The sequence below is a fragment of the Erinaceus europaeus genome, chromosome 2 (genome assembly GCF_950295315.1).
Source record: "Erinaceus europaeus chromosome 2, mEriEur2.1, whole genome shotgun sequence".
Taxonomy (NCBI): domain Eukaryota; kingdom Metazoa; phylum Chordata; class Mammalia; order Eulipotyphla; family Erinaceidae; genus Erinaceus; species Erinaceus europaeus.
In genome coordinates, this window is record NC_080163.1 from 88,581,761 (window position 1) to 88,602,008 (window position 20,248).

Below are 20,248 nucleotides of genomic sequence, written 5' to 3' on the forward strand. Positions count from 1 at the left end.
GCAAGCAGGGCAAGAGAAAACAGTGGAAGAAGCTAGGCAGTTTGATCATAGCAAATTGGTGAACTAGCACCCAGAACTATTGTAAATCTCTATGATAAATACCCAGTCTTACTTCACCACTTAAGAGTAAATGACGGGTGGAGGGTAGATAGCATAACGGTTATGCAAAGAGACTCTCGTGCCTGAGGCTCCAAAGTCCCAGGTTCAATCCCTGTCACCACCATAAGCCAAAGCTGAGCAGTGTTTTGGTTTAAAAAAAAAAAAAAAGAGTAAATTAACTGTCAACGCCAGACACTTTCTGTACCCCATAATGACCCCGGGTCCATACTCCTAGAGGGATAAAGAATAGGAAAGCTATCCGGGGAGGGAATGGGATACAGAGTTCTGGGGGTGGGAATTGTGTGGATTTGTACCACTCTTATGGTTTTGTCAGTGTTTCCATTTTATAAATAAGAAACTTAAAAAAAATTAAAAAGATAAATGCTTTTAAAGTGTGTGTCTGTTTTTAAATTATTTCGTCTAATTTAACGTCTCAGAAACACAGGAAAGTGTTGATCCCACTGTACACTCTCAAAACTCCCCTGACATGAACTGAAACCTTTGGACATGTCAGAGCAGAAGTCAGTCACAATCATTCTCTTGCAGAGTTCAGGTCAGCCTGGTGCTTATGTCCCACAGGTGATACTCTGAAGTCCATAAACAGAAACCCAGTTGATTTCTAGCACTTAAAAAATGATTTTTAGCACTTGAGTTCACTGATCACAGTCTGCTTTTGACTTCACTGTCACTGTGGAGGCGGTGGTGGTGGAGGAGAGAATTCTAAGCAAGTGATAAGAGGGCATTGACTGGTTTCTCACGGAAGTATACAGAATAGTCTAATAAAGCTATTAATTTTTTTTTTACTTACCTAGATCTACAAAAAGATGCTTTTCTCCTGAGTCATTCTTCACAACCAAAAATGAAAGATCAGGACTGCTTTGCTCAGCTGATCCCAGCCTCTTCAGCTTCTTTGAATTCAATACCCAGCTCTCTCCTATACCCTTATCTGGAGCTATTTCGTTACATGAAATTGCTTGTTTAATTGGTGCTTCAGAAAAATGGGAAGATCCAAGTCTTGTTGTCTCTGGGATCCTATCACCACCTTCGTTGGCAATTAATTGAAAAGTGGGCTGCAAAATTTTTCTCACGAAATTACCTAAGAAAAAAATGTTCCATCGATTTTTATTTCCAAACTATAACTTCACATTCACTGCACAAATCTACACTCACAAGTTGTACACTGAAGCACTCTGATTACTGCTTTTATAACTTATTTACAAACCATAACATGCCATTCCTATTACTTCCTTTTGTGTAGTCTTATACTTTTTCAATTCCTATTGATAAGGGTCTTGATTTCCCTTGTAAGAAAATCATTTTAGAAGGGAAGATTAATTTGATATTATCAGTGCTGATAGCTTGGGCTTGAGCCTACAGGTTTGTCACAAAGAGCTGGGCGATGGTTCCCCTTGTAGAATGCACATTTTACCATGCACAAGGACCTGGTTTTGAGCCCGTGACTAGCATACGGAAGCACTATACAAAGTGGAAGCTTCGTGTGCAGTGAAGCAGTGTCGTGGTGTCTCACCTCCTCTGGTCTTTCCCTGTCTTTCCCCCTCTACCTGAAAAAGAAAGGGGGAAAAAAAAAAAGAGGAAAAAGAAGGGGAGAAAAAAAGTCCTGTGGGAGCAGAGAGATCATGAAGACGTAGAGCTCCAGTGAAATACAGGAAATGAAGAAAAACAGAATGTAAGTAAACTCCATGAGAGCTCCTGTTCCTATTTTTCCATGAGCATGACCCAGCTTTGAGCACAAGCACCAGTAGTAGTCCCCTCTCCCCATACACTCGTGCTCTCTTCTCCCTCTTCTTCTCCCTCTCCCTCCCTCTCTCTCTCTGGAGGAAGCTTCAGTACACAGGTGTCTTTCACTCTCTCTATTTGAGAAAAGTTGGACCAGAGCAGTGAAACCCTGGCAATGACCAACAAAGAAAGTTTGTCTCTAGTGTCAGAGAGCAAGCCCAGATCCTCATACATGCAAAGTGCGCGCTCAACCAGTAATATTCCTGACAGCAAAGCACTTTCTTTGCTACATTCCCCCAGGGTGTTGGCATATTTATCAGTTAATCCTCTCTTCTTTACCGCCCATGGTTTGCCCTAAGGACCTGGGCATTCAGTCATCAATTCCAAGGTTGCTGCATTTCCTGCCTCTCCTTGTAACTGATCACAAAAGGAGAGGAGGGTTCATTAACTAAAGTCCATAACTAAAGCAATTAAGTACAATTATTACTCGTATTTTAGTATTTATGCTAGAGCTCTGAATATTAATGGCCATATCTTTATCTGGACTAGTTAGTAAGATAATCTGAAACTTTAAACTCTCCTGTATGACCTGTACCATGGAACCAAATATTAATTTGGTTCAATTGTTTGATATATAAATGCAATGCCATAAGTCAAACTTAATTTTAATCTGTAAAACTGATAGAACTTGTGTTTGCCACTTTATTTACCAGCTAGTTGAATCCATTAAGTTACAAGATATACACGCTCTAGTTACAAAGTGGGGAGAAAAAAAAAAAAAGGAACGTAGCTTATAAAACACTAAACATCAAAATGAAAACAAAAGCATTTAGTTCTTGCAATGATATACACACTTGATTATCTCTGGAATAAGCGAAGTAGCGTAAATACTGAGTAAACAAAAAGTCATGATGCACTGAAGAAAAATAAAGTATTACAAACATAAGTTGATACAACTAGTATTTCTGGAAATGTAAGATTGCATTACCCCAACCTAAAGACATAAGGGAGAACTGAGTGTATTGCTGTAGGAAAACTTGCAAAAGTCATGCTAAGGAGAGGGGGTAGGCCCTGGACCTGCAGAAAGGATATCACAAGTGTATATAACAGGATAAAGCAAGTGTCGCCAGCATAATGACTAACCCAAGTTCCCTGCAAACTACTCTTCTATTTCCTTCCCCCTCCCTATTAGTACATGGGCTGTGTTGCTAGTTGGGAATAACTCAAGAGAACTAATAAGTCACAGATAATTCTGACAAACATATCAGAATGGCAGAAGACTACTTTTAGGCAGATCAAATATATGCATGTTGGTGGCATTCTGAGACCTCTAACACCCTTATTCCCCTTCCTGAAAGGCTCGGGGTAAGAAATAGGAAATACCATCAGTAGGAAAAAAAGAACTGAAATTTGAATTATCTCACATTTTCTACATCTTTGATTCTGGAGGCTTATAATATTTTTAAAAATATTTATTCCCTTTTGTTGCCCTTGTTCTTTTTATTGTTGTAGTTACTATTGTCATCATTGTTAGATAGGATAGAGAGAAATCGAGAGAGGAGGGGAAGACAGAGAGGGGGAGAGAAAGATAGACACCTGCAGACCTGCTTCACCGCCTGTGAAGCGACTCCCCTGCAGGTGGGGAGTCGGGGGCTCGAACTGAGATCCTTCTGCCAGCCCTCGCACTTTGCGCCACCTGCGCTTAACCCACTGCGCTACTGCCCAACTCCCTGGCTTATATTTAAGAAGCTTCAGATATCTGATTTATTAGGTTTGACTGTGTCTCTCACTCTAGCCATACCAGACTCTCAGTATTCTACAAAGTAGCCATAAAGCCTTTGTTGCCTAGGGCAGAATTTGATATGTCTGACATGAAGTCTCCATCATCTGCTTCCAGAAGATACCTGGAACATAAAGTACTGACTACCTGGAAAACGTTTATTTGCCCCTCCTTCTATAGCAACAAATTACAACTTTTTAGCCTTGTTGCTATGAGGGACAAATAGAAATCAAAGAAGTAACTTGCACAGGACTCTACCTCCCACATTCTGGTACTAGAGTTCATTTTACCACTCAGTTATTCAGTAAATACTTACTGCCTATTTGTACGTACTTCTATTATTGTAATGTTGTATTATACATTCTTACTGTAGTATTATTGATATATTATTACATGCTAGGCTTTGAAAATATAGTGAGCAAAAAATTATAAAGTTCCTGCCCTAAGTAGATATTAAGTGGACTTGAGAAGACAAAAACAAAAAGACAGGAAATTACTTCAGGAAGTGGTGAATAGTTTGACACAATAAGCACTGGGCATTCTCTGAAAACCACAGGAAATGCTAATCTAACTCTTTTGACTTGGAATGTGATACAAACAGCTCTCAGATGACAATAACCACACTGAGCCTTAGCAGACTTGGTCTCACTGAAGTATCAGAACATGCAGAGGTTCAGAAACTAGACAAAATGTGATTGCTCTGAAAGCTTAAATAAAAGTCAGAGAAGGGCTGAGTGGTGGTGAGAAGTGAGATGAGGCTGGAGCACAGAGAACCTCATTTTTCATAGGATTATCTGGACATTTTCCTGAAGACAAACTCTGGAAAAAGAGTGTGAGGCCCGTAAGTAGCCTAATCATATCACTTCAGCTAACAGAGTATGTGAGTTAGCTTAGAGATCTTGGTCAAAGATGACACCAAGGACTGGCAAATAGCTCACCTGGATAGTGTACCTTCTTTACCATGCACACAACTGAGGTTCAAGCTTATCCTCCACTACATCAAAAGAAGTCTCAGAACTGTGGTATTCTTCTCTCGTATCTATATATGAGGAAAGTTGGTCCAAAGCACTAATCTGCCAGAGATGACCATGAAAGATGCAATGAAAGAGAGAGAGGAAAAGCGAGAGAGAAAGAGAGCAATCTTTTCCAATTGAGTTAATGGGTGAATGGTAATACTATTCCCTAATATTAGATATCACAAGAGAAAGAAATGTAGGGAAGAGAAGAGGCACTTCAGCCTATGCCATGCTGAATTTCAATGGTCTGTGTGGGAATATTTAATAGGTAGTAAATAGTTCTATGGGCCTGGCATGTGGGAGGACAATCTGAACTAAAGATCAAGATTTGAGAATCATCAATACATAGATGGTCATGGAAGCCAGGAGAGCAGAAAATCATTAAGACCACCAATAGAATGAGCACAAGAGCAAGAACAGATTCTATAATTACTAATATTTCAGAGACAAAAGAAAGACAAAAATGACTAACTAAGCTATTATAAAATAGGGGGATGACGCCTCCCCAGACCCCTACCCCACTAGGGAAAGAAAGAGACAGGCTGGGAGTATGGATCGAACTGCCAGTGCTCATACCCAGCAGGGAAGCAATTACAGAAGCCAGACCTTCCAGCTTCTGCACCCCCGTAATGATTCTGAGTCCATACTGCCAGTGGGAATAAAGACTAGGAAAGTTTTCAAGGGAAGGGATAGGATATGGAACTTGGTGGTGGAAATTGTGTGGAACTGTATCCCTCTTATCGAATGGTCCTGTCAAGATTTCCATTTTATGAATAAAAAAAAATAAGGGAGATGACACGGAACCCAACAGGTCACTGTGACCTAGAATTGTTCTGATCTAGCAAACAGGTACCTGATTTTTATGCTAGTCTTTTAGTGACTTTGCTCTGCACCTTTTATCCTAGGTGACTCAAAACTGCCAGACACTTAAAGTACTGTTACCTGAAATTCTTCCAGCTGTACGGACCCTCCCTGGAATATTTGCTCTACTCCTTTGGTAAACACTTCAGAGTTTGGGTTTCTATTAAAACCTTGTTTTGTTTTGTTTTGTTTGCCTTCTGCCTATATGTTTCACCTACAAACTAACTATACCCTATATTTTGACCTATATTTCTTAATTCTCTAGTAGTGGAACAAATATTACAGTGACACTTTCAGAATTCCACATTCTTCCCAGCCCTAAGTTTTAGGCTCAAAGCACTATTAAGCTTTCTTTCATATGACTTGGAACCCAAGCAACCAAGTTCATGTACTAGAAGACAAGATGGAAGAAAAGGTAAGACATCCAGATTTGAGACGTTACAGATCTGATTTGGGGTGGGAGTAGATACATGGTTATGCAAAGAGACTATTGAGTCTGAGGCTCTGCCATAAACCAAAGCTGAGCAGTGCCCTGGAAGGGAAAAAAAAAAAACCACTTGATTTAGACTTCTGTGTACTAGGCAGAAAACTTCTAAACTAACCCCTGTTGGAGCAGAAGCTAGTAGCAGCATATGCGTGACTATCGGCTACCTCAATATATTTCGGGATTGCCAAGGATAATCTAAGTAGATTCATATATCTAGAATAGGAAAACTGATTTACAGCTAAAGACAAATTCTGAAAACATGAAAAATCATGTTTCCTTTACAACAGATTAACAACCATAAAATCTAATACCAAATACATAAAGTCTAAGAGAAAACATGAATTTTTAATATAACTTCAAGATTTTCTTAAAAAAAAAAAAAAAAAGCATACTTACCTACATGAATGTTATTTTTAAATGCCACATCCTGGAGTTGAAATATTAGATGACGGCTAAATTTTTCATCAGTGCTAGAATCCAAGTTAATAACATCTTTGGCTGAACAATTAACCCTGTATAATTCTTGAAGTGCTTTACAAACATGCTAAAAACACAAATTAAATGGAACTGTTTTTAAAATTTCTTTAAAAAATGTCTATGAGCATAATTCAAGTATCTCAGAAATCTAACTCATTTGCATTTGCTATCAGAATACTTAACAAGACAATTTGCAAATTTATGCATTGAAATACATATCACATTTAAATTAGGAAGGGTGATTATATTAAGAAATTAGTCAGCTCTCAGGACTAAAGAGTTGTTAGGGGAGTCGTGCAGTAGCGCAGCAGGTTAAACGCATGTGGCGCAAAGCACAAGGACCAGCTTGAGGATATCAGTTCGAACCCCCAGCTCCCCACCTGCAGGGGAGTCACTTCACAGGCGGTGAAGCAGGTCTGCAGGTGTCTGTCTTTCTCTCCCCCTCTCTCTTCCCCTCCTCTCTCCATTTCTCTCTGTCCTATCCAACAACAGCATCAATAACAGCAATAATGACAACAATAAAACAAGGGCAACAAAAGGGAATAAGTAAATACAAAAAAAATAAAAATAATTAACTTAAAAAAAAAGTTGTTAGAAGTTGAACAACTGGGGGCCAGGTGGTGGCCTGCCTGGTTAAGAGCACATATTACCAAGCACAAGGACCCAGGTTCAAGCCCTTGCTCCCTACCTGCAGGGGGTCCACTTCATGAGTGGTGAAGCAGGTCTGTAGGTACCAATCTTTTTCTCCCCCTCTCTATCTCCCTTTGTTTTCTTAGTTTCTCTCTATGCTATCTAATAAAAACTAGAAGGAAAATAAGTTGAGTAATATATCTTGCATATTAATTCCTAAATCCATAACAAAAATACTCTTTTAAGCATTTCTTAAATATTTTCCGAGTTAGAAACCTCACTAATTGGTTTTAAATTGAGACTTAATTAATACATAACATATTACAGGTGTAAAACATAATGATCCAATATACATATAATATTGTGACATAGTCACTGCAATCCAGGTCCAAGCCCCCATCCCCACCTGCAGGGGGTAAACTTCACAAACAGTGAAGCTAAGACTGCAGGTCTCTCTCCCCTTGCATCTCCTCCCTTCTCAATTTCTCTCTGTCTTATCAAATAATGGGAAGAAAAGAGAGAAAAAAAGAAAAACTGGCCTCTAGGAGCAATAAATTCATAGTGTAGGCACCTAGCCACAGCGCTAATGCCAGTGACAACTAAAAAGAAAAGAAAAAGATGTTTTAAAAATAAATGGCAAGACAGGAAGAAAGGAGAAGGAGTAGGAAAATGAGAAGTAGAAAATCTGAATGTCATATAATCAGCTTCATTTAATGAGTCAGGAAAGAGGTACAGAGCTAGAAATTAGGGTGAAAGTTGATGTTTTCACTTACCTCAATGAGTAATGCAACCATTTTTTTCCCATCAGCTCTTGGATTGACAAGTTTGCTAAATTCCAAATCAAAATAAAGCTTGCACACAGCATTTTCAGGAATTACTTCATAGCAGTGTAAGAGATTTTTCCTGAATTAAATAATACAAAATTGTTAGGTTTGTACCTGTCACAAAAATAGTTGATTTTAAATCCCAAAATAACTGCTGTGGTTTAACAATATATAACATAATGATAAAGTGAACTGCTCTCCAGATGTTTATAGTACAAGGAGCTTTTTTCAGACATGATGTATCGATCATATTTTGTAACTGGAAAATATTCAGTCCAACTGCAGAATCCAATGGCAGGTACCACATATGCTAAAACTGTGCTTGCTCTGTCAAATAAATGACTTTGAATTGATTTAAAAACACTGAGGGGTCAGAAGATAGCTCAACAGCAGAGCACATACTATGTGCAAGGATGTACGTTTGTGCCAACAACCATAAGAAACATCATGCAAAAAGTAAGCGTCACACTGATGAAATAATAGTGTATGTCTCTCATTCTCTCTCACCCTCTATCTTAAATAATAATAATAACAATAATAATGAGTTCACTGGAATCAGTGGAGCCATGCAAATAGTGAAATCCCAGCAAAATCTCTTGCAAGGGAAATTAAAACAAACAAACAAACAAACAAAAACATTACAGATCACCTAGCTTTAGTAAATTTTCAATGCTCATGTATCCGGTTACACTGTTAACTGACATCAAGGTGTACTGACTTTAACATGAGTTAGTATGAGTAGATGCTGATCTGACAATAATGACTTTTGCTAGGTGAAGTTTGGATGGTATCCTATACACTAAAAGACATGCAGTAATTTGTATAAGTGCTGAGTAAATTATGTCATGTGTCACACCCAAAATGTACAATAACACAGATTTTTTTTCTTTCCCTCCCAACATCTGGTAAGATAATTCAATGCTGGCATGACAAGAGAAGTCCAGACTTCAATTCTTTTTTTTTTTTGTAATTATTATTTTTTTAGTATTTATTTTCCATTTTGCTGCCCTTGTTGTTTAACATTGTTGTGGTTATTGATGTATTGTTGTTGGAGAGGACAGAGAGAAATGGAGAGAGGAGGGGAAGACAGAGAGGGGGAGAGAAAGTTAGACACCTGCAGATCTGTTTCACCGCTTGTAAAGCCACTCCCCTGCAGATGGGGAGCCGGGGCTCGAACCCGGATCATTACACCGGTCCTTGCGCTTTGCACCATGTGTGCTTAACCCACAGAATTCAATTCTTATTGTAAATGAGTAACTAAATGTATTATTTAGAACCATGAAAGTCAGTTCAGTCTACATGAACTTCAGAAACAGAACTGAATAAAGGAAATGTAACCTTAATGTGGTATCCCTTACAAACGACTTACCGAAATTGATAGTAAAACCAAAGTTGAGCATAGGTCGTTACAAGGTAAATACGCTGTCCATCACCCACTTTGTATTCCAAAGCAAATACATGAACATCCTTTAAAAAATAAAAAACTTTACTGAAAAAATTAGTACAGTTATATCTATAAAATGTTCATAGTGTCACAATCATTTCAAAAACTGGAGTTGAACATTTGTAACAAAAACAAGAAAAATAATCCATAGATCCATACCAACAAAAACAGTTATTTTATTTTTTTTTAAATGCTGTTGGGGCATCACAGTTCCAGGCTGACTTTTTTCAGAGACAGAGAGACAGAGGCTGATAGACAAATATACCACATGGGACCAGGTGGTGGCACACCTGGTTAAGCACACATGTTACAATGTGCAAGGACCAAGGTTTGAGTCCCCAGTCCCCACTTGCAGAGGGCAAGCTTTGCAAGTGGTAAAGCAGTATTGTGGGTGTCTCTCTGCCTCTTTCCTTCTCTATTTCTCCATCCCCTCTTAATTTCTGGCGGGCATTATCCAATGAAATAAAGACAAAGATACCAAAGCACCAAAGCTCCCTCCATTGAGGTGGGGGCCAGGCTCAAACGTGGGTCAAACACATAAAGCAGAAATCCTATACGGATGAGCTATTTTGCCAGTTCACCTTTATCAGTTTTTAGTCACCACTTCTGGAAGCCTTTTTTTTTTTTTTTAATAGAGACAAAGAAAATGAGAGGACACTTCACTGTTTGTGAAGTGTGTCATTCCTCCCCACCCCCCAAATGGAATTAAAGGCTTGAACCCAGGTCCTGACACATAATAAAGTGTATGCTCTACTGCCCAAACTCTTCTCCTTTAGTTCTTTATCTGGATATTCTAGTTGCTTGCTTCTGCTTTGAGAGATGTATTACAGTAAGATACAACTTTCCAGCTTTTGTAAGAAATGTTACATTAGGAAGACAGAAACATCAACTGATGGAGAGGCTGGTGTGTGTATGTGTGGATGGGGGGGGGGGAACTCTCCTACATTGCTGGTGGGAATGTAAGTTGGTCCAACCCCTATGGAAAACAGTCTGGAGATTCATCAGAACTCTATAAATGGATTTACTTTATGACCCAGCAAATTCCTTTCCTAGGGATTTATCCAGGGAAAATAAAAGACCTATCCAAAAAGACCTATACACGCTAATGTTCATAGCAGCAGTTTGTAATAGTCAAAACTTGAAGGGGGCTCTATCTCCAGGATCAACTAGGAATACCAAAGGAGACCACCCAGGACTGAAACAAGACAGGACTAGAATGACCACAGGAACCCAGTAAATCACCCACGAGTACAAACACATGTGGCTGGTGACAGAGAGGAGAGAGGAGCCTAAGGAGAGATTAAGTGACTGCTAACAGTTCAGCAGTTTATCAGTGGAGACACCACCTCCAGTCTGCTCCACCAACAAGGGGACAGCTTAAGGGAGGAGAGGACTCCCCAGAGACTCACCAAGTGCAACTCTGAGTCTCCATTGCTACTACCCTCAGAATCTGGAGCAGCAACAGGAAGGGACACCAGGGGACAGAGATCTAACCGGGAAACTCAGGAGAAGACCTATACCTCGGTGGCATAGCTGAGGGGCTGTGAAAGTCTCTTTGCATAACCACTGGATTATCTCTGCCACACCCTACTTTATCTCTTGGTCAGGAGTCAGTGATTAAGCTAAGAAGCCCATTGATAGTTTGAAAGCCCTCAGGCTCCCACAGGCTACAGGGAAGAAAAAAAAAAGGCTTTTAAACCACTGAGCTCCAACTCGGATTGAAAAAACTGTTAACTTCCACCACTGTAAACCCTTTAATTAACTTACTTAGACACAAGTCAATCCAGGCAATAGTGATCAATAATTTGAAAAGTACTGATAAAGGGAACTCATAACATAATATATAGAATGGTTAAAACAACAAGAAAAAATATTGGAGACTCGAACCAGGACAAGAGTCCAGCTAAAAGTCCTCCAGAGGGTGAAGCACAAAACAAAGAGTTCAACATCCAAAGATTAGCTAAGGAAATAATAACAGGAGTGAGTAAAGAATTTGAAAAAATTGTAATCAGAACTGCAGGAACAACAAATGAGAATATGGAAGAAAATTTTAATTATCTCATGGTTCTTAGAGAGCTGAAAGCTGAAATCGCTGAGCTAAGAATGCAACTAGCTGAACAAGCTAAAACAGTATCAGAGCAGGGAAACAAAATAGATGAACTCCAGAAAGCAGTAGAGGGCAGAGAGAATAGAATCTATGAGGCTGAAGACAGAATTAGCAAGATTGAGGATGAATTAGAGACAACTAAAAAAGAAGTAAGAGATCTCAAAAAGAGATTAAGAGATGCTGAAAACAACAACAGAGTCCTATGGGATGACTTCAAAAGAAACAATAAACGCATTATTAGATTACCAGAGGAAGAAAGAGAAGGAGAGGAAGAAAGCATTCTCCAGGCCACAATAGCTGAAAATTTCTCTAGTCTAGACAACACCAAAGACATAAAGATTCAAGAAGCCCAGAGGGTCCCAAACAGAATTAACCCAGACCTAAAGACAACAAGACATGTCATACTTAGAATGGAAAGGCATAAGGATAAAGAAAGGATCCTCAAGGCTGCAAGAGAAAAACAAAGAGTCACCTACAAAGGAAAACCCATAAGATTAGCAGCAGAGTTCTCCATACAAACACTACAGGCCAGAAGAGAATGGCAAGATATCTATCGAGTGCTCAATGAGAAAGGCTTTAGCCAAGAATACTATATCCTGCTAGACTGTCATTCAGACTAGATGGAAGCATCAAAACCTTCTCAGACAAGCAACAGTTGAAGGAAGTAACCATCACCAAGCCTGCCCTGAAAGAAGTTCTGAAAGGTCTCCTATAAACAACCAGACCACCACAAATAGGACATATATCAAAACACTCTAAAACTCTACAAGAATGGCGTTAAAATATCTTCAATCTTTGATATCAATAAATGTCAATGGCATGAATTCACCTATTAAAAGACACAGAGTAGGAAGATGGATCAGAAAACACAACCCAACAATATGTTGTCTACAGGAAACTCACCTAACTCAACAAGACAAATACAGACTTAAAGTGAAAGGATGGAAAACTATCATACAAGCCAATGACCCACAAAAAAGGGCAGGAACAGCTATTCTCATATCTGACATGATAGACTTTAAAATAGATAAGATTAGGGAGTCAGGCTGTAGCGCAGCGGGTTAAGCGCAGGTGGTGCAAAGCACAAGGACCAGAGTAAGGATCCCGGTTCGAACCCCGGCTCCCCACCTGCAGGGGAGTCACTTCACAAGCGGTGAAGCAGGTCTGCAGGTGTCTGTCTTTCTCTCCTCCTCTCTGTCTTCCCCTCCTCTCTCCATTTCTCTCTGTCCTATCCAACAACAACAACAACAATAAAACAAGGGCAACAAAAGGGAATAAATAAAATAAATATTAAAAAAAATAAAAAATAAAAAAATAAAATAGATAAGATTAAAAAAGACAGGAATGGACACTACTTAATGCTCAGAGGATCAGTCAATCAAGAGGACTTAACAATTATTAACATCTATGCACCCAATGAGAAGCCATCTAAATACATCAAACTTCTACTGAAAGAGCTACAGCAATATATTAACAGTAACACAATCATAGTAGGGGACTTCAACACCCCTCTCTCTCAACTTGACAGATCATCCAGGAAGAAAATCAGTAAAGACATAATGGAGCTAAATGAAGAGATAGATAAACTAGAACTATTGGACATTTTCAGAGTCATTCATCCCAAGAAACTGGAATACACATTTTACTCAAATCCACAGGGGTCATTCTCAAGGATAGACCATATGTTAGGCCACAAAGACAGCATCAGCCAATTCAAGAGCACTGAAATCATCCCAAGCATCTTCTCAGACCACAGTGGAATTAAACTAACACTTAACAATCAACAAAAGACTAGTAACAGTCTCAAAATGTGGAAGCTCAACAGTACACTTCTTAACAACCTCTGGGTCAAAGAGGAAATCAAGGAAGAAATCAAAATGTTTCGAGAGTTCAATGAAAATGAAGACATAAGCTATCAAAATATTTGGGATACAGCTAAAGCAGTCCTAAGAGGGAAGTTCATAGCTATACAAGCACACATTAGGAAACAAGAAAAAGCACAAATAAACAGCCTGATTGCACATCTTAAAGACCTAGAAGAAGAACAACAAAGGAATCCTAAAGCAACCAGAAGGACAGAAATCACTAAAGTTAGGGCAGAATAACATTGAGAATAGGAAAACCATACAAAAGATCAATGAAAGTAAATGTTGGTTCTTCAAAAGAGTAAACAAAATCGACAAACCTTTAGCCAGACTCACAAAACAAAAAAGAGAGAAGACCCAAATAAATCGGATAGTGAAAGAGGAGATATCACAACAGACACCGCAGAAATTCAACATATCATGTGAGGCTTCTATGAACAACTATATGCCACCAAGCTAGAGAACCTGGAAGAAATGGATGATTTCCTAGATACCTACCAAGTCAGAAACAGAAGGATGAATATGGGATGATTTCCTAGATACCTACCAACTCAGAAACAGAAGGATGAATATGGGATGATCTCACTCTCAGGCCGAAGTTGAAAAACAAGATTAGAAAAGAAAACACAAGTAGAACCTAAAATGGAATTGGCATATTGCCTCCAAGTAAAAGACTCTGGGGTGGGTGGGTGGGGAGAATACAAGTCCATGAAGGATGATAAATGACATAGTGGGGGTTGTATTGTTAAATGGGAAACTGGGGAATGTTATGCATGTACAAACTATTGTATTTACTGTTGAATGTAAAACATTAATTCCCCAATAAAGAAATAAATTATAAAAACAAAAACAAAAAAAACTTGAAGGGGCCGTGTGGTGGCACACTAGTTGAGTGCACGTATTACAATGCACAAGGACCCAGGTTCGAGGCCCCAGTCCCCAGCTGCAGGGGGAAATCTTTGCAAGTGGTAAAACAGTGCCGCAGGTATCTGTCTCTCCCTATCACCCCTTCCCTCTTGATTTCTGGCTGTGTCTATCCAATAAATAAAGATAATTAAAAAAATTTTTAAAATAGTCAAAACTTGGAAGCAACCCAAATATCCAACAACAAATGACATTTGGTAAATATACACAATGGAGTACTATGCAGTTATTAAAAATGATAAGGTCATCTCCCTGGCAACACTGTGGTCAGAACTTCTTGAAGGTATCATGTTGAATGAGACAAGTTAGAGAAAGGAAGACCAATACCAAAAGATCTCACTTATCTTTAAGAATAAAGAACAAGGGCTGGGGAGAGAGCTAGTGGCTATGCAAAAGCATTTCGGGGGTTGGGTGGTAGCACAGCAGATTAAGCGCACGTGGCACAAAGCACAAGGGTGGGCGTGAATCCTGGTTCAAGCCCCCAGTTCCCCACCTGCAGGGGGGTCAACTCACAAATGGTGAATCAGGTCTGTAGGTGTCTATCTTTCTCTCCCCCTGTCTCCCCCATCTCTCTCGATTTCTCTCTGTCTTATCCAACAACAACATCAATGGCAACAATAATGACAATAAGGGCAACAAAATGGGAAAAAATGGCCTCTAGGAGCAGTGAATTCGTGGTGCAGGCACTGAGCCCCAGCGATAACCCTGGAGGCAAAAAAAAAAAAAAAGCCTTTCAAGCCTAAGGCTCTGCGGTCCCAGGTTCAATCCCCAGTGCCACCATAAAGCAGAACTGAGCAATGTTCTGGTCTCTTTCTCTCAGTATCTTTCCTTCTATATCTACTTTTTCTTGTCTAAATAAAATATTTAAAAAATAAATAAATAAAGGATAAGGGAAAACACAAGGTGAAACCTGGGCTGAGTGTGGCATATTGTACCAAAGCAAAGGACTAGAAGGGAAGGAGAAAAAGGGACAGGATGAAGGGACATTAAGATTCTGTTGTGTCTCCTAGACACCTGTTAGGAAGAGATGAGAGGTTGTGCCTATGTGTTAAGAGAGTATACTGCAAGCAATTAACCCCCCCAATCAAAAATAATAAAAAAACCTATTATGCTCTTAAGTACGGACACATATTTTGTGGCACAATGCTTTAACTTATTAACTCTAAGCTATAGTATCAACAACAATTTCATTTCCATATAAGTACTGCGCGCTAACTGATTGTGCCAATGGAGCTTCTCTGACATTTTCATTTCGTCACTTAAATTACCAATTCTAAATTTCTTTCTTAAAAATTTCATAGTCCATTCGTTCATTTCCTCACACGTTGGGTATTGCTTTACTTTTACTAAGTCATCTCCTAATTTTTCAGTTCATAAACACAGTCACTCTTTACTTAAACACAGCTTCATTTAAATGTCTAATCAGAACTTTTATAACTAACTGGCACTAAGTATGAAATTTTTATTACTAGTGTAAGTTAGATGGTCAGTGAATAGCAAAATGTATATTTTTAAAATAGTATGATGCTGACTGCAATTAAATTCCTCTAGTAAAGCATGTATCCTAAAATGAAGACAAATAATACATTTTTATAGAGATCTTAAGATACAGTAGTTGAAAAAAAAAAAGCTGGACATGAAATTATTACCTCTTTGCAGCTTTTAACAAAATTAAATGCTTCAGTTTGTCGATGAAATAGTTTCCAAATGGAAGGTGGCTCTTCTGGTTTGGATAATCTTGGTCTATACACTGAGGACAAAGGTTTCCTTTCATAATGGGATGCTAGCTCTTCAATTTGTTTCAGTTTTGCCTCCCACTTCCTCTTCATTGGTTCAGAAGAATGGGGGCAATCAGTCCTATTCCTTGTAGAAGATTTGTATCAATTACTATTAAAGCAAACAAGAAAATGATGTATCGAGTTCATTTCACAAGTGTTAGTTGGAGGATGAATGTCAGTTCCACTGCAGGCTAGTTTTAGATCTCAATGGTAAACGAGGAGTAAATAAACTTTGACCCATGTCTATTGACTTAATAACTGTAACTGTGTGATTAGTCAATGTGCAGTGATTATAATTAACCTATTTATTAATGACATGTTTCTTTTTTCTTTTTAACACTGTATTAGTGATTTCATACTGATTTACAAGATTACAATACAATAGGGGTGTTTTAATTCCACTCTGTTCCTACCACCAGAGTTCTATGTCCAGATCCCTGCTGCTGGAAACTGCAGTAGTATGCTCACTTTGGCAGCACATATAATAAAATTGGAAACTCCAGTAGTTCTCCCAAGGTCACAGGTATGGGTTAACTATATATCTATATATATTGATATAGATGATTTTTTTGCCCATTTTTTTCTATAGTCCTGCTTTCACTTCCTTTCTAAGTCACACCTACATCTATTATTAATTCTAAGCATCCTTCCTTTTTTCTTCTTCTTACACTCAGATAAGAAAAGCAGTGCCTGATTTCCTCTGGTGTTTTCCAGATTTGCTTCCCTTTCAGTAATGGATAATCTGGTGACAGACGCTCCAGGTTCTGATAGAACTGGGGTTCAGAATCCTCTGGTTATCTTCCCCTAGCACTTTACCCTCTGGGAGTAAAAGATAGTATGTATTTATTTTCATGAGAGAGATCAGAACACTGCTCAGTTCTGGCACGTGATGGTACTAAGAATTGAACCTGCAGCCTCTGAGGTTTGAAAGTTTTATGCATTATGCTGCACAATCTCCCAGGTACTGTTTTTATTTCTATAAAGAGCTTCCATATTAGCCATGCCAAGGCAAGGGTTCTAGTAATACTTTCTAAATTTAGGACTGTGGTTTACTTATGGGAGTGGTGTGGCTGAAGGTTTCTATGTAAAAGAGGAAAGACTTCCCACTGTAGATAAAAATAAGTAAGTAAAAGTCTGGGAGGTGGTGTAGTGGATAAAGCAGTGGACTATTAAGAATGAGAGGGTTTTAAAATTTTTTTAAATATTTATTTCCTTTTGTTGCCCTTATTTTATTGTTGCCCTTATTATTGTTGTTATTGATGTCGTAGTTGTTGGCTAGGACAGAGAGAAATGGAGAGAGGAGGGGAAGGCAGAGAGGGGGAAAGAAAGATAGACACCTGCAGACCTGCTTCACTGCTTGTGAAGCGACTCCCCTGCAGGTGGGGAGCCAGGAACTCAAACCGGGATCCTAAAGCTGGTCCTTGCGCTTTGCGCCACATGCGAATAACCTGCTGCACTACTGCCCAATTCCCAGAACGAGAGGTTTTAAGTTCAACACCTCATATCCACGTGGCAGAGTGATGCTCTGCTTCTCTCTACCTCTCATTAACAAATAAATATAATTTTAAATAAATAGCAGTCACAAATTCTGGTCATTTCTTTTATCAAGTAGTACCATCTCAGTCTACATCTATACTGTCTCTAGCCTTGATCAGGTGACTGGCTTTGGCCACTGTAACCATGACAAGTATGAAGCCACAAAGGTTTAATAAGTATTTCTGCATGCTAGTTAACTATTCTGGAGCCCTAGCCTGAGACTAACATGTAATATATATATATAATTCTATCTTTAAAGAACACAAAAGACCATCTGGACAGGCAAGGTACTCTACCTAACTACTAGCACTAACTGTTAAATTTGAACTAAACCATTTTGGATCATCTGGATTCAATACATAAGTAAGCCCTTATGCGTTCAGATGAGGAACTAACCAGCCAACCCATAGAACTGTAAGATAAAATAAATTTTGTTGCTAAGTCACTAAGTTTTGGGTGTATTTTTCCATAGAAGCAGATAATAGCTTTCCTCTTCACTGATATCATCTGTGTCCATAATTTGCATATGTGGAAAATACACATTAACTTTTTATCTGAAATAGTATATACTAGAGCATTTGGGGCAAACTTTCTACTTACCTTTGGCAATGTCTTTCTAGTACTGCTGGTACTCTTGAGTTTTAGTAGAAAACTTTGTTGCAATACAAGCTTAGAGGCAAATGATATAGTCCCTGGAAGGAAGGGAAAAAATAAATTGCCCTAAAAGCAAGAGTAGGACTATCATCAAACTGTTGGGGTGGCGGGAAGCATACACATTAGCCACCGATTTCAAATAACAAGCCTAAGAAAGATTATTCTCTCAGAATTATACTTAATTCACATTAAAACTATAAACCAAGAAACTAAAACACAATTAAGGTCTCACCATAAATTTCTTTTTTTTAATTTTATTTATTTATTCCCTTTTGTTGCCCTTGTTGTTTTATTGTTGTAGTTATTATTGTTGTTGTCGTTGTTGGATAGGACAGAGAGAAATGGAGAGAGGAGGGGAAGACAGAGAGGGGGAGAGAAAGATAGACACCTGCAGACCTGCTTCACCGCCTGTGAAGCGACTCCCCTGCAGGTGGGGAGCCGGGGTTCGAACCGGGATCCTTATGCCGGTCCTTGTGCTTTGCGCCACCTGCGTTTAACCCGCTGCGCTACAGCCCGACTCCCCATAAATTTCTTAATAGATATGCCTAGAAAAGGTATATAATGCCACTGGGCTGAAGAGATGGAGCATTCTTAAAAACTGCTTTTTTAAATACAAAGTGATAATGGTTCTTTATTGCTAGACAAAGTCTAAGTATGTAGTTTAAGCTTCATATACAGATAAAAATTCCTACATTTGGCAGAGGATAGATAGCATAATAGTTATGCAAAGAGTCTCTTGTGCATGAGGCTCCAAAGTCCCAGGTTCAATCCCCCGCACCACCATAAGCCAGAGCTGAGCAGTGCACCCGTTAAAAAAAAATTCCTAAATTTGTACAAAGGTAACTGAGGAACTGATTTTCCTCTATAAAACTGCTAACATTAAAAAAAAATTTTAAAAATATTTATTTATTCCCTTTTGTAGACCTTGTTGTTTTTTATTGTTGTTGTAATAGTTATTATTGTTGTTATTGATGTCGTCGTTGTCAGATAGGACAGAGAGAAATGGAGAGAGGAGGGGAAGACAGAGAAGGGGAGAGAAAGACACCTGCAGACCTGCTTCACCGCCTGTGAAGCGACTCCCCTGCAGGTGGGGAGCCGGGGGCTTGTACTAGGATCCTTACGCTGGTCCTTGTGCTTGGCACCACATGCGCTTAACCTGCTGCGCTACTGCTCGACTCCCAAAACTACTAACATTTTTTTTTTAATTTTTTATTTTATTTTATTTATTTATTCCCTTTTGTTGCCCTTGTTGTTTTATTGTTGTAGTTATTATTGTTGTTGTCGTCGTTGTTGGATAGGACAGAGAGAAATGGAGAGAGGAGGGGAAGCCAGAGAGGAGGAGAGAAAGACAGACACCTGCAGACCTGCTTCACCGCCTGTGAAGCAACTCCCCTGCAGGTGGGGAGCCGGGGTTCGAACCGGGATCCTTACGCCGGTCCTTGTGCTTTGCGCCACCTGCGCTTAACCCGCTGCCCTACAGCCCGACTCCCCACTACTAACATTTTAATAAAGTCCACTGACTAACTGGCAAATAAATACAACACAATCAGATACGAATCACAATTCTAATGTCTACAATAATAGTCTAGGAATAACTGTATCAATGGTTTGCCGAGTGACAGTGACAACAGAATTTTTTAAATAAAAGTATATGATCGTAAGAGTATATCATACATGAAAGTTAGTTACAGAGGAAAACACATTTAATGATTACAACTGAGGAGCTGATGAACGTCAACAGAGAAAAGAAACTGAGTATATATTAATACTCTCATGCTTTTCACACAGTTTGAATTTTTAACAGCTGGTTTGTAAATTAGTAGACAACTGGCATTTGGACTATTTGAACAAGAGGGTTGAATGACAAAAGCAAAGGAAACGGATAAGAAGGCATCTGTCAGTCTGGGTTTAGACTATCATATTCCTCATTCTACCCTCTGAGAGAATGCTTCCATACTAGAAATGCTTTTAATTCCTGGTAGAGAAAAAGCACTTTTTACTTTACAGAACTGTACACCAGAAATCCCTT

At 38.9% G+C, this 20,248-nt stretch overlaps 1 protein-coding gene across 6 annotated transcripts in view; it reads right to left on the reverse strand.

Moving 5' to 3' along the window:
• PRIMPOL (primase and DNA directed polymerase) overlaps positions 1–20,248 on the reverse strand; it is a 45,409-nt gene that overhangs the window by 16,346 nt on the left and 8,815 nt on the right. For 4 of the 6 annotated variants that reach the window (XM_060184057.1, XM_060184068.1, XM_016185803.2 and 1 more), the window contains exons 3-8: positions 18,166–18,257; positions 15,901–16,138; positions 9,281–9,378; positions 7,861–7,990; positions 6,377–6,524; positions 908–1,195 (exon numbers count right to left, since the gene is read on the reverse strand). In XM_060184057.1, the coding sequence (XP_060040040.1) occupies positions 908–1,195; positions 6,377–6,524; positions 7,861–7,990; positions 9,281–9,378; positions 15,901–16,080 (844 nt within the window). In that variant the 5' untranslated portion in view covers positions 16,081–16,138; positions 18,166–18,257. Of the gene's footprint in view, positions 1–907; positions 1,196–6,376; positions 6,525–7,860; positions 7,991–9,280; positions 9,396–15,900; positions 16,139–18,165; positions 18,258–20,248 lie in introns of those variants that run through there. The other 2 variants (XM_060184074.1, XM_060184081.1) reach the window with 2 other exon arrangements.